General features: G+C 52.3%; 5 protein-coding genes across 5 annotated transcripts; 2 read left to right on the forward strand and 3 right to left on the reverse strand.

Annotated features, from left to right (window-relative positions):
* Window positions 1-1,637: 1,637 nt before the first annotated feature.
* Window positions 1,638-2,699, reverse strand: CONPUDRAFT_143323 (uncharacterized protein). Its single transcript, XM_007768995.1, has 3 exons — window positions 2,564-2,699; window positions 2,123-2,503; window positions 1,638-2,069 (listed from the first exon to the last, which is right to left on the reverse strand). Exons 2-3 carry the CDS (start codon window positions 2,489-2,491, stop codon window positions 1,662-1,664), a joined length of 777 nt encoding a protein of 258 aa, XP_007767185.1. The 5' UTR covers window positions 2,492-2,503; window positions 2,564-2,699; the 3' UTR covers window positions 1,638-1,661.
* Window positions 2,700-2,909: 210 nt separating this feature from the next.
* CONPUDRAFT_164373 (uncharacterized protein) lies at window positions 2,910-3,731 on the forward strand (the record flags this gene model as incomplete). Its single annotated transcript, XM_007768996.1, has 5 exons — window positions 2,910-3,167; window positions 3,222-3,243; window positions 3,297-3,535; window positions 3,565-3,604; window positions 3,660-3,731. The coding sequence occupies exons 1-5, from the start codon at window positions 3,013-3,015 to the stop codon at window positions 3,729-3,731; spliced, it is 528 nt and encodes a 175-aa protein (XP_007767186.1). The 5' UTR covers window positions 2,910-3,012.
* A 3,675-nt stretch (window positions 3,732-7,406) lies between these two features.
* Window positions 7,407-8,729, reverse strand: CONPUDRAFT_164374 (uncharacterized protein). The gene is made up of 4 exons (XM_007768997.1): window positions 8,574-8,729; window positions 8,195-8,497; window positions 7,985-8,135; window positions 7,407-7,926 (listed from the first exon to the last, which is right to left on the reverse strand). The coding sequence occupies exons 1-4, from the start codon at window positions 8,613-8,615 to the stop codon at window positions 7,529-7,531; spliced, it is 894 nt and encodes a 297-aa protein (XP_007767187.1). The 5' UTR covers window positions 8,616-8,729; the 3' UTR covers window positions 7,407-7,528.
* Window positions 8,730-11,221: 2,492 nt separating this feature from the next.
* Window positions 11,222-11,791, forward strand: CONPUDRAFT_52977 (uncharacterized protein; the record flags this gene model as incomplete). The annotated part of the gene is made up of 1 exon (XM_007768190.1): window positions 11,222-11,791. A coding segment is annotated over one exon (570 nt), but the record flags the coding sequence as incomplete, so codon positions are not given.
* Window positions 11,792-12,096: 305 nt separating this feature from the next.
* Window positions 12,097-14,207, reverse strand: CONPUDRAFT_81372 (uncharacterized protein). Its single transcript, XM_007768382.1, has 4 exons — window positions 12,659-14,207; window positions 12,362-12,552; window positions 12,222-12,229; window positions 12,097-12,172 (listed from the first exon to the last, which is right to left on the reverse strand). The coding sequence occupies exon 1, from the start codon at window positions 13,833-13,835 to the stop codon at window positions 13,005-13,007; it is 831 nt and encodes a 276-aa protein (XP_007766572.1). The 5' UTR covers window positions 13,836-14,207; the 3' UTR covers window positions 12,097-12,172; window positions 12,222-12,229; window positions 12,362-12,552; window positions 12,659-13,004.
* Between the last annotated feature and the right edge of the window lie 17 nt (window positions 14,208-14,224).

Raw genomic sequence — 14,224 nt, forward strand, 5'->3', positions numbered from 1 at the left:
GCCACTGCGGAGGGCTCGAACCAATTGCGCATGCGTATGCACCCGACCATGTCCACTCTCGCGTCCCTGTCGACATCAATGAAGCAAGAAGAAAGCAACCCGCGTCGTTGCCGTGGTCGTGTCCGCCAAAACCGCACGGCCGAATAAAGCAACCTGGAAAAATGCGACGACGGTTTGACAGACAGGGGCTCTCGGCTACCTCCCGCCTTGTTCGCCGCGCCGCGCGTCGCGGGCGCTAAAGCATCCGTAACCTGGAGACGTTGTACTTTGCTCAACGGCTCGAAGCTCTGCCTCGACATCTCGGTGGTGAAATTGTTATGCGAATAGACGAGCCCTTCGGAAGCGAGCCGGAGGTGGGTTTTTGTGGGCGTAAAACCGCCTGGGGTGCCACGGTCGAGACGCACAGTGATGAGCGTTGCAACTTGCCAGGGCACGGGGCGGCCTTTTGGATAGCGCTTTTTGGATGTCGTTGTTGTAGCGGCTGCAGTAGGTAGACTGATGAAGCTGAGGTGAGATGTGAAGAGAGGAAGATGCCCCAGAGCACTGTCCGAGTGACAAGATGTATAGAGATGCGATTGGTTTTAGAGGCCGTTGAAGCGACAGGGGATGTCAAGCCACCACCAAGCGAGCATAGCACAGAGGTGACGACACAAAGCAGAACTCATGAATTACTCTGACTCCTTGTTCTGCTAGGTCTTTCTGTCGCAAAAATCGTAGTTTGGTGATCACCGCTTGTGACCACTGGGGATTCCGATCAGTGAGAGATGAGTTGTTGACCAGATTATGACCAGCAGTGATCAGCGCTGGTCACTGGTGAGCAACTAACCGTCAGCGGTGATTTGTAGGAGACCTCTGGTGGAGCAGTTTGTGAGCACCGTGGAGCCAGCGCTGAACTTGGCCGGTTTGTAGCTGGTCGGTTGCCGAATGCCGCCGATCCCCTCGAGCTCGCCAGTGATATTCCACTGGTCACCCAAGGGTCGAGAGTATTACTACCCCATGTTGTTGTCCCTTATACACATAGTATTATCCTCCCCTGAAGCTGGAATGAGGTGTACACTTGATACCTTACTTGATATGAGTCAATAACCTCGATGAAACAATAAAACACAGTCTATGTTCCTTCAGCATCGATATATGTACAAGGGCCCATCCAAATGTACACAAGCAAACATGGTGTAACGGTAAAGGTGCTGTGTATGATAACAGCGTTCGTAAGTTCGAACCACAATAAAAACCTAGTTAATTATGGTGTCGCAGGCTTTCGCTAGGATGTCGCTTGTGGGCAAGCCCCACTCGAGTGGGGTAGACGTGGGGTAGTACTCTATACAAAATGGAGCACTGTTGGAGCTTTTTTACTGGCGTTGGTGCCAATTGCTGATCACTATGGTCACCTCTGGTCACTGCCTGATCACTACTTGGTCACTATATGATCACCTGCTGACTTTTCCCGAGTGTATCTGATCAGACCCTAGGTGGGTGATCAGACTGACCAGACATGATCACCGGTGATTTGTTCTGATCACCCAAATACAATTTTTGCGACAATCCGAACAAGCAATGGTAGTCGCAGGTGACGAACCAAGCCGTTGTGTTACCAAGCGTTTGAACAGATTTTTGTCATGTCATAGATCATTGAGCGGTGACTAAGATGTGATTGGCAATCATGAAAATACATAGCTCATGTACAGCCCGAAGCGTACGAAGAAATCTCCAATTGCGCGCCAAGTCGAGGTTGGCGGGAGGAACTGGCGCCTTGTGAACTCGACCTCTAGCACGGCCACGGTGCCTAGGAGCGAAGACCAGCCTTCCTCGCCGATGACGACAGGCTCGTCCAACAGACGTGCATCCGCTGGTGGAACTTCCACATAATCATGGACAGGAGGTATAGGGATGGGTACGCCGGGTATAGGCGGGGGCGGCTGTATCTGACCTGTGCCATGCAGACACCGAGGATGGAACGTCGCTGATACACGAACAAGGGGACGAGCGAGGAACGTGCAACCCATGAAAGTCGCGGGGGTGTAGTCCTCGCGCTGGGCGAGCCGCTTGATGAATGCGTACGTCGAGTTCTAGAAACACACCCGTGAGCCAACGAAGATGTTTAAACTAACAGAAAACGCACGTTATACCCCGTATCACGTAACCACGACCGTCCCCAGGCGTGTCTCTCCTGTCCTCCTCGTCGGCGCACGATCACTTGCGGCGGCACACATCGAGCGAGATCCATGTAGTCGCGGGAGATGGAGTGCGCCGTCGCGGTAAGGTCTTTGATGGACTTTGCTACAGCCCTGGTGGCCTCGTCCGACTGAGCTTGGGCCACTGCTCGTTTGGCGTCATCTGATTCTTGTTGGGTACGGCGGTACCTGAGCTCGTACTCGAGTTCGCGATCTTCAGGAATTTCAGACTCATGAGTACGGGGCCTCTCGCGAGAGCCAACGACCCTGCTGGAGGCTATTGCGGACGCTGGCATGTCGGTTTGGATAGGTGGCATGGGGTTGAGTTGCTGATCATGGATTCAAGAAGATGAGAATGGTGTCAATGTACGTGTTCTGTGAGGACTCACCACAATACTAGGTTGAAATGGATCTTGGATTGCGTCTCGTGCTCGAGTTAACGTTTGCAGCGACTAGGTCTTCGTCAATGGTTCCGGTTAACTCCCATGGAAGTTGGGAATCTATTTGTCTCTCGTTTGGGTGATGTGTTCGTACGACCAGGCATTGCTGTGGATTGACGCTCGTGGCGAGGTCAGTGAGAAAGGCCGAATTCGTCGGCGCGCCGCGGAAACAAGACCACCGTGGTTGTCTCCACACCTTCCTAACATGTTGCCCTTCCCATTACCGCGGCTCAGTTCGATTTGACCTACCCTTTTCTACAATCCATATCCAGAATTGATTTTCAAACCTGACCATATCGGCTGGTCAGCTTCCAATATTGCTGGCGCCATACAGATAGCGCTGAGGCCCCTGAGGTTGGGCCCAAGTGCGTAGTCGGTGGGCAACAATCGCTAAGCTCATGCTAGTATCCCGTTCCACCGCCGTCCTACGGCGCCACTGTGTCCAAAATCGAAAGCAGTACAAGAACGAGGTGAATAGCTTCGCGCAGGTCGGTGTTCTGTTGGAAACATCTTTGACCACCCGAAAGTTGGTGATGTTCCCGACGATTATAAGGTGAGCCTAGTGCTACTTTGATTTTCTTCTTCGCGCTAACATGGGAGTGCGCAGTGTGGCACGAATATCTCTGGAAGTGAACCAGAGATTCAGAGTGCGCTCGTGAGAAAAAAATGACTATCATCGCAGGTGCCCTTCAAGCACCGCCGTCATGAACAACACGTCCCTTATTCGCCACTATCACATACATACGCTTACCATCTCCAGCTGCTGGGCCTTTTACATCTTTTCTTTACCACGATTGTCAACCTTGGTCTGCTCTACTGGAAGTGTCGCATCCACCTGTTCAATCCCGTCCTTCTTTCGACCTTCACGCTTCTCGAGGCGTTCACCCTCGGCATCGTCACCGCGTTCTTCCGTACATCATCGTTTGTTGTTTTCTGCTAACCACATTTAGTGTCTTCCTTAGGTTGACGCTGCTTGCGCTGCACTCCAAGGTGCAATTTTTGCCTACTTCGTTTACGCGATGTAGATGCTGATGCAAATGTGCAGTGTGACTTCTTCGGTCTCGGTCTCGGTCTCGGTCTCAGTCTCCGTTCCGTTCCGTTCCTGGCCTTGACTTAGTTCTCTTTTCTTCTCATTAAGTTTCAGGGTTTGCACTTTATCGATGCTGGGCTATATGTTTCATTGAGTGATCTGGTATGAACAGTGATCAATACACGAACTTGGGTTGTAGTTTGTGTATTTCCATTAATGTTTTTCCAAATCGACTTGATGTTTTTGTCATTCTCGCGTCCTCTCTTTGAAACTGGTGCATGCACCACCGGCCTATTCGATCAACAAGATCAGAAAACCAACGTAGTTCATAAGTTTGAGAGACATGGTGCTTGTGTTATGCTGACAGCTAACAAAGTAGTTTGGGACGCTGAATCGCGCCCAAAAGCTACTCGAAGTAGTAACCCAGACGATGTTGATCAGATACCACACCGCAAGTAGTTTGGCGCACTCTCCGTTTTATGCGTGAGTTTCCTTGCGGCTCGGACCTATGAGCCAGCTGCTTGGATGGCGGTTAGAGCTTTCTCTCAAATCGTGTGCACAAAGGCGCGTTTCCGTGCCAATGTGGCATCCGATCGCGACGCGCTTGACCGAAGTTTCAGGAACTTGCTATTTTGGTCCTCTACGGCATCCGCATCATTTTGTGGCCGTCGAGATTCAGGAAAGGCGCAGCCATACATATCAGAGTATCAAGGTATCGATTGCAGGGATTGTTTCATGAACATCTTTGATCAAGGCGAAATGGCCGTCTTTGGTACTTGATAGCTTGAGGCGTGGCGAAACTCCGCCTTAGCGACATGCATATTTATATGAAATGATTGGTCTCTCCACACGTTCTCGATTGTTTGATTGAAAGTTATGAAGCAACTGGGCTCATTGGCTGGAGGTCTGTCTTGTCCCAAGGCTATTATTCCCTTCCATTCCAAAGCGGTCCTTAGCCATATCATTCATCGGTAATTTGACAAATAACCTCTGGGCAGCGCTAGGAACTCCTGATGCACTTGTTTCTCCCACCGATACTGCAATTGCATGCAGCGCATTGATCATGTTCTCTGTATAAAGCAGTTGCACTTCGCATCGTTACCTTTGCCTGTCTTTCTTCAGTCATAGCAAGGTCCCAAGATATCCAGCATGCCATTCATTGACAACTTTCCTTTCGTCATCTTCGAACGTCAGGTAGCGGCTTATCTGACTAGCAGCTATATCACAGGTATGCACATAAGCACTGCGTCAAATCTGACGGGTACACCGTAGTGGTATTAATTGATGTCAATTTCCTTTCAGCATCAACTGCTGCTTTGGTGGTTTATGACTACAGTAAGGTCTTAATTCCGTCGACAAGCAGACTCTTCAGTTCAGGATGTTGTTCACAGTCCTCCACTTCAGCCAAGAGGTATGTTGTGTTCTGTTTGAGGTATAGCATTATTTCGGATGTCTCTCATCTGTAATGTTGCTGGATTCCAGGTAGACCTCATCTGGGTAAGCGTGGACGCCATATTTCGAGACTTCGTTCATCTACTATTCAAAATCTTCTGTCTAGAAACGCAAGTGGTCATGGATGACTTGGAGCTACGTTTTTGTAGGTCAACCAAACATGTGACACATTTCAATACTGATCGTTTCTATTCTGCATAGCTTCGTTATGCTGGCTTATTTTACATCTTGTATGTCATTACACGGATCATCATTTGCTCGTTTTTATGGCGGGGTTGATAATTCTTTTCCAGGGTTCTTCTTTGTCAGTGATAATATAAGTGCCTAACAATGCATTAACCTCTACGTTAGATCTGGCTCTGCCTAATCTTATGACCGACAAAGTAAGCTGCTCGGTGGAATCCGCCAGGGAATAACTCTCATCATTTTCCTTGGTTTAGGTGTCAGTTTATGTGGCACATGTTTGACACGAAGCCCTGCTGATCTAATATTTGATTTACTTTCTTTGTATCTTTAAAAGCTGTAAGTAACTCGTTGGAATTGACAAAATAAAATAGGCAATAAGCTGACCTGTAGATTCCTCATATGTAGGTGACGCATTGTTTTTGGTTGAAAATACAGGGATCGGCTACGTTCTACTATTGGTTGTTCAAGGTACCCTGCTGACTTTTCCTGTTAGTCATGATGGCCAGCTGACCGTGGATCTCAAATCCAGGAGTAATGACAGCCCGCGTTTGTGCCCTCTATGGGAACTCTAAAAGAATCGCCGTACCCCTTTTCGCAAGCTTTGTGCTGGTGCAAGCAATGGGCTTTATACTTAATCTCCTCTGCTATGTAGGGCCACGTAGAGGGACTTGTAAGTAATATTCTAATGCTTGAGGTTCCTGACTCATCAGCTTTCAGTTGAAGAGGGCATTGTGTTGGGAATCCCGGGCTGTTATGTCATTCAAGCCGTCTCGCCTTACTCATGGAACGAGCCAGTCAATAATGGAATCTCGTTGGCCTACGACGTGATTCTGGTCGTTATGGTCACTTATCGTTCATTTTGGCAACTCAGGGACCATAGGAAACACAGTAACTTATTGGGGGTTAAGTCCATTGCAAGTTTGCTCATCCAACACGGTCTATTGTACTTCATGTTGTAAGACACTTAAGCTGATGAATTTCTAATTCTGCTAATGGGTTTTGCAGCATGTTTCTGTTTGGGATACTGGGTGTCCTTGGGAACTCTTACTCGCTCACATTTGTAAGGGTGATCCCTGGCCACTGGATCAATTGGGATATTTTGACGTCTTTGCACATACTAAATGCTAACGCTGGATGTTTATAGAGCACTGCAGTGAATGATATCGTGGAATATGCAGACGTGGTTACACAGGTTATGGTCATTTGCATGTTGGGACCATGGTTTATTCTCTCCACGCGCGACCCTAAAGCAACCGGGTCAGACTCAAGTCCCGGCTCTGGTTTATCTAAGGGAGCGGTCAGCTCTGTGGCCTTTAGAAGATCTTCAGTGCCCCCGAATGACCCGGAAGCCTCGGTTCAAGAGGTCTCCAGGAACCAATACCGGGGGGTTCCAACCCAGAAAACGCAGGCGAGTTCTCTCAATACAGGTGACATCATAAACACATAATATGATTCACTACTATGTAACAATAGGCAAACCAGGATGAAGTTTAGCAGGGTGTGGTTTTTCTCGACTCAGACGTTAATTTTAGGTGTCTCCTTATTTTTATTTACAGCACCGGCTCTTCTATTGTTCCGATGTCTTTCTTGCATACGCTGAGCTCCAGAACTTATTGTTTGTCGGAAGCAAAGATCCTTTCGAACACAGAGCTTAATCATATACACCTGTAACAGCATATTATCCATGTTCGGTAAACATGAAGCGTGACCAGTCTCGGTTAAGGCGCAGCCATTGTGGGACCCTTGTATCTTAAGCATACGAAACAGAGTAATTGATCGATTCTGTACGTACACAGGCCGCTTGCAATGTTATATTGATTCTGTGAGGCTGTGAACATGGATCTAATGCCGACAGTAAGCAAGATCTAGACCACAACCGTCGTTCCTTGATGTTGTAAGAGTTGGAAGCCTACCACGGTGATGGCGTACTAGTTCCGATAAATATGGGCATCTTAATGGGTTTGAGCCTCATGATGGTACAAATTAGAACGCCTTGGATCTGCATCAGCTACCGCAACTCTCAAGTTTATAACCTTGGCAAACATGACAAGGTGCTGCCCTGGAGGAACGTTGTATGTTTTTGGGATAGCGACTCGATCCAACACGTTGGCATTTGAAATACCGGTCCAAGTGATAGATTTCGTGAACACGTTACATCCGTTAAATACACGATAATAACACAACTATGATGCCCTCGTACAGCATCCAGTGCTATACTATATAAAAATGGCCACGATCATCGTCACTTAAGTGTGCTTAATTGTGACGTCGTTGCCGCTGATAGTGGTCTGGGTAAGAGTCTGGCCGTTCTGTTGAATGTCGCTGATGGAAGCGCCAGCGGGCGAGAGCGAGCCAGAGGGCGTGGTCGCGGACGCGTCCGAGAAGGTGACGGTGCCGAAGTTGGCGAACGGAACGAGGCCGCCGTTCTCCTCGAAGTCCTCCACAATCCACTCCGCGTCCTGCTCGCAGAGAGCGGACGAGGACGTGAGGGCCTGGTTGACCTTCTGGCCCGACGTCGTGTTCTCGATCACCGCGCTGCCGGCGGTGGTCGACGTGGCGGTGACGGTCAGCTTGATGACGTCGCCCGAGTTGATGGTCAGGCCGTCGAAGTCCACGGCGCCGGCGGGGAACCACTCGTACCAGGCTGAGAGGTGCAATGTTAGCATGCGAGCCGAACATAGAGAGCGGAGACTGGGGCTTACAGTCGTAAGAGCCGTCGGAGTTGAAGTCAACACCGGTCTGGAGGATGGCGCTGCTGCACGAGGCACCGTCGATGCCGACCCAGGCAGATGCAGAACCAGAGCCCGATGCGGTGGGGACTGTGAAGGTACCAGTCACAGCGGTGATGGTGTTCTGCACGCAACCGCGTTAGCTCGATGATTGTTAAAATGAGCGCAGCTTGGACGACTTACAGCAGGCTTGCTCCAGATAGCACCAGCCCAGTTTGTGGAGTACGTCTCTTGCGTCTGCCCACCAGTTTTTACAACGTCGGCAGCAGCCTGCTCAATTGACATCAATGGCTGCGACGAGCGGCCGGAAGCACGCTTGGCATCACGCATGGTGCGGCGCTCGGCGGACGTGGGAATGGCAATGGCCGATGCGGCGAGGAGGAGGTTGACGAGGGCGAAGGCGTACATGGTGATGGTGCTGCTGGGGGTGGTCCTTGGGAGGGGGAGGGTGTCTACGAGCGAGGACTCTGGCGGAGGTGAGGAGGCCTGGAGTGCAAAGTTAGCGCCCTTCTTATACCGCGAGACAGGGAAATGGCTGGTAGCGCGCTGTTGTCCTCATCACCGCGCAGAAACACGACATCGTCAGTGAGGCCATGCCGTGCATGCGGACATATGATGTCGAATTCGGGATGCACACGAGCGAGTGGAGTTGTCGAGCTGGCAGATCTTCCAGCTCAAGAAACGAGACAGGCTAATCAGACGGCTCTGAAAGTAGTCGAGCTCGTTCACCGCTTCACTAGCAAAATTAGACAAGCATCAGATGGTTTGATCGGCGACGACGATGAGCAACAACGCGTCGATGGAGCCGCAGTCTAGCAGGTGACAGTTGCCCATTGGCTGGCGTGCGATATCAACAGGTGTCTCTATAAATACCGTCACAATGCTCGGTGAGCGCTCGCTAGGCCCGCGTGTGCGGGGGAGATTAGGGAGTGGCCCGCAGCGGCGAGCTCTCACCACGGCAATGTCTCGGTGGACGCGCAGGTGGATTCAGATTCGCGGAGAGAAATCATGGTCAAGAAGGGTGACGCATTCAAGCGCTATCTAAAATCCTATTCGGAGGTATCCGTCGTTTCGGAGCATTCCGGGTGAGCATCCAATCCAAGCTTCCGACCGATCCGGAGGTGTGCAGCAGTGTACAGTACAGCTTGTTTTATTTCCTCATCTTATCAAAACTACTCTGCGAAGCATTCCCGTTCTCAACGCGAAGCTTAGATGACTATTCATGCCGAAACCCTCTCTCCTCACAGCTACTATGGACGAAGTATGAATTTACGTTGACACCCGATTTTATGCCCCACCCGAACTCACTATCACTGAGTCACCGGCTCCTTGTTATGCTGTTGAGGTCAACTCAAGCATGTCCTAGCGCAGAAGTACGTCTACAGGAGCTCTAAAGGTCCATTGATCAGTCGACTGCGTGTCCTCCTGTCATGGCTCACTAAGCTGGATGCTCAGCTGGCTACTGAAGTCTGCGGACACCCGATAGGCTCGCGCTCAATGTTTGAGTTACACCGACCACTAGTACTTCTCTCCCGGCTCTCCAAGCTCCAGACCTGCATAAACGGGCAAGCAGAGATGCTTAGTCAGTTTCCTTGCTTTATTTGGGCTCCTCCGCTTTGTCGCTCAACCTGAAGATTCTCAAAGAAATGGAAGAATACGATGATTTTGTGCGAATGACAGGGAGCTCCCCTTTGTTTAGCCCCCTCAAAGCAAGGGAGCTGCGCTTCTGAGGTATGTCCCTCCCTCATGATAATGTGCCGGTAACTGTCCTCTTAGGTGACTCAAGATGCTGATACACAGTTGGCGGATCCTATAACACTTATGCTGCATTAGATGGGCAACCAAAGGAGACGGCTGGGACCCGAGGCTATTGTCGTTGCGGTAAGCCTATTGGCACCCTTCCGATGTCCTTCGGAGTTGACTATCACGGGCGCTTATTGAGATTTGCAAAGCATGTGCGCCTAATGTAACGGGAATTGCCACGAGGCTGTAGTGGGTGTTGTATTTTGCGTTCTCATCGCTCACTGCGCATATCCCGGGAAAACATGCCATAGTAGCCCTTCTGGTGTTTCGTGAAATGGGCTAGGAGACTTGCTATAATCGGCTGCCGGGGTCGGCTTTGTGGCATTCGAAGATGGGTTCCGTAGTATGAAGGAGGTTAGCCTTGTAGGGGCGGCACTAGTACTGGGCCCCGGAACTCCTTGGTTTGGCGCGTTTGTCTCGACTCATCAAGCCACAGATGATGCTTTGTTGGGAGACCTATTTCTGTCTGATGTACCTCTTGCACCATGAGTGAATTCTCAGCTAACGACAGTTTTCAGTAAGTAGTCGTATTCTAATCAAGTACTCGTTGATGGCCGTATCTCCACGTCAGTGTGAGCCACGGGCGCTTAACGCAGCTACCGCCATCACGGCCGCCTGAAACATCCGTGAGTTCGTCACCCCCTCGGGTCATTTTTTCCTACGCTCCTTGTTGTCCCGCATCGCTTCGAACACTCCTGGAGACAACATAGACTACGAAGAAAGAAGGATGACTCCATAGGCCCGAACCTATCCATGTCGTCGTCGGAGTGCACTGCCGCCAGACGCGGCGCATGGGCGCTTCTGTATATAAAGCTGTGCCCCACGACGCGCCTCTCCCACAGCCATCAGGTTCAGGCGCCCTCGGACATTGTTCAGTCAACGACAGTCATCTCGAGGCAATGCCGATCTATGCTGATAGCACCTTCTCTCAGAACTCCGTCTACAGCGCCTATGGGCCTTCGTGCGCTCGGGCCTTATCTCCCCGATGTGGGCGTCTACAGCTCACGAGCTTATAAGCGGAGGTCCGTCAAGATCAGGTCTGGATAAACTTGATCACAACTCGCAACCAGCCTGCAGCCAGCGCTGAAGATTGGACGTCATCTACCCCGTCTCTTGACGTCTTGAAGCGATTTCCCGTTAAATCGCGCTATCCATCCATCACCTTTGCTCTCCTACTCGATTTTCTTGCCTGCTCCCATGGACCCATACGTACGCTGGCCCGGATACCAGAACAACCCGCACACGTACAACTACTACAACCCACCACCGCCGGCACCGCCGGCACCACCACCGGCAGCACACGCCGACTGGCATCACCACTCCCAGCCAACCCGTACGTTCTCACATATCTTCCTCACAACACCCTGACATTCTAACCATCGCCACGTCTCCACAGATGACCGCTTTCGCGCATCCAAATACCCCACCCTCAACCCAGCCCTAGCAGTCGACATAACCTACATCAAATACGACCTCCGCTCCGAGCCGCTCTCCTCCATCCAGACCTCCGCGCACCAGTCCACCGCCCCGCAGCCAGCCATCACCAAGGGCAAATGGAAGCCCGGCACATTCGGCACGTCCGCGTACGCGTCCGAGGTGCGCGTCGTCTCCAAGGCGTTCCCGTGGACGCTCGACGTGCGCGGGCGCCCCGGCGAGGTCTTGACTGTTGGCACGGTGTGGGACGCGTTGCACGCGCTGCTGCAGGAGCCTGTGGTGGACTCGGAGTGGGGCGCGCTGCTGGTGTATGAGAAGGGCAAGCGGGAGGCGGTTATTAAGGCGGCGAAGGAGAGGGTGGAGAGGGAGAAGAAGCAGGGAAAGCCGGACGCGGGCGCGGTCGCGCTGAAGAGGATTGATTTTCTGGGGGAGCACACGTTATTTAGGGGGCTCGAGAGGGACGAGGGGTTTGAGGATACTAGGTTGCTGCCTGGGACGAAGGCGTCTGCGGAGACTTGGGTGGCGAAGATGGGCAAGGTGTGATTCGGGGCCCGGGTATTGTGACGCTTAACTGACGATCGGACTGCCACTGTATGAGGGAAAGACAACTATGATACACGATTCAAGACATGCATACGATACCCATAACCCCCACTCTAGTGTTCTGTAACTTATAATATGTACCTTCATGTTGAACATCTTGGGACTTTGACCTGGACAACCCCAAGAAGTAACGTATTAGGGGCTATTTATCCTCATATGGAAACATCCGCTACCACGTGGAGTAATCGAGTTTTTGCAGGATGAGCCAGGGGGAATCGTTCCGACGACCGACCAGCCCTGCTCGTGTCCGACCAAGTGCCAGTCCACCACCGATTCTTAGGCTTGTCCCAGTCCGAAGAGCACTGCCATGGTTTCTTTCCAGTACGTGGGACATCGCTCTCTCTCGCAATTGACGTTTATCTGCCCCTAGATGCGCAGGCGAGTATCTCTGCTGCTCGATATGAGCGTGCTTGCTGATCCATCGGCCCTTTCGCTCTTTTCATTCCCTGCTTCGTTTTATGTTAATCTCGATATCGTGCACACCTTGCATAATCCGTGGTGAACCCACAGGATGCAATGATACCGTCAAGAAGCCCAAACTTGACCAGCACTACTCGCGGTGCTACTCCGCGTTCGACTGCATCGACTGCAGCACGACGTTCAACTCTCCGGCGGAGTACAAGGGCCACACGTCGTGCATCTCCGAGGCGGAGAAGTACCAGAAGAGCCTATATCGCGGTGGGGGGCGTGGGGGAACACGGGTGAGTACTCGGTCTCGGTCTGTTCGGTCGGGTGGAGTCTATCTACTGTCCTGCATGCGAGATAGTGGTAATTGCATAGGTGCTAACAGCGTACTTTGTGCTATAGGGTGGTCCTACCCGAGGAGACAATGCAGGCCGAGATACTGACAACGGCGATAGTTCGCAACAAAATGGCTGGAACAACAGTAACGGCTGGACCAGCAATGGGCGGGGCCGGGGCGGATACGCTGGGCGAGGCGGGCGAGGCGGCGCTCGCGGAGGGCGCGGTGGCTACTCGGTGCCTTCATACAAGGGCACCGGCCAGAACGCTACGCCGCTAGGCGCCCCATCGCGGATGGGGAGCGTATCCAGTGGCGACGAGAAGAAAATTGTTCGTACTCCCTTTCTACGTCTACTGGGATCGATCTCGTCTCAATCTTTTCCCTCCTTGTCTACAATCCCCACACGAACACTCACTGCACCTTCAGACCGAACCAGCGGCGCCCCTCCTCCTTCCCTCCGCCCCGCCAGAAAAGCAGCCTCTGCTGCAGCCTGCGGACAAGGTGGCGGATAGCGAGTCCAAGAAGGATAAGAAGAAGCGGGCGAAGGATGCGCAGCGCCCAGCCGAGAGCGAGCCTGTTGACGAAGACAAACAATCGCGGCAGCGGAGTCGAAAAGACAAGGCGGCGGACGACGAGCCCGCCCCATCGCGCGCTGCAGCTGGCAAGGCAAACGCAAAGGCGGAGGACCAAGCCGAATCGGCAGCGGAGGCGAAGCTGAAGAAAAAGAAGCGCGCTCAGGAGCAGACGACCGGGGAGGGTGCGGACGAGGACGGCGCGGAGAAGCGGAAGCGCAAGAAGACTAAAAGCGCTGCTAGTGGTGCGCAAGAGGAGGCCGCAGCATCTCCCCAGGAACGGGCGGAGGAAGGGAAGAAGAAGAAGGGCAAGCGGGCGGAGGAGGGCATCGGTGCTGCTGATGGTCGCGCTCATGCTGCGGCCGACGCTATTGGCGCCGTTGGTGATGCTGGTGTGCTGGCTGGCAAGGAGGACGCCGCGAAGGAGGAGAAGAAGGTTAAGAAGCGCAAGCGAGCCGAGGATGCCAGCGGCGCTGCCGCCGATGCCGGGGAGGGCGCGAAGGAGGAGGGCAAGAAGTCGAGAAAGCGGAGGCGAGAGGACAAGGATGACGGCGTGGCAGGAGCGAAAGGAGAGGCTGGTGGTGCGCTTGGCGATGGGCCTGCCGACATCAAGGACGCGAAGCACAGTGGGAAGAAGTCGAAGAAAGGAGTGAAGGAGAACGGCGACCATCCTGTGGTGCCTACGGTGAACGGTGATGCTGCCAAGGGTGCAGAGGTGGTGGAGGTGGGTGGCGAGGGTGCAGAAGATGGAAAGGGGAAGGCGAAAAAGTCGAAGTCAAAATCAAAATCGAAGACAGGGGACGAAGATGCCCCTGAGCTAGCGACCGTCGACGCGAACGTGCCCGTACAGACGACCGAGGGGAAGAAGAAGAGTAAAAAGGAGAAGTCGAAAGGTGAGGAGGTGGTGGCGAAAGAGGGGGCGAAAAAGGAGAAGAAAGAAAAGAAGAAGAGTTCAAAAGCTGCGACATAGTTTTGTCATCATGCAGCACATATCCATACCCGACGCTCTGAGGCGCTTTCACTGCTTGATCTGGTACATTTGTCGGGAACATTTGGAAC

The sequence above is a fragment of the Coniophora puteana genome, assembly GCF_000271625.1.
Source record: "Coniophora puteana RWD-64-598 SS2 unplaced genomic scaffold CONPUscaffold_4, whole genome shotgun sequence".
Classification (NCBI taxonomy): Eukaryota; Fungi; Basidiomycota; class Agaricomycetes; order Boletales; family Coniophoraceae; genus Coniophora; species Coniophora puteana.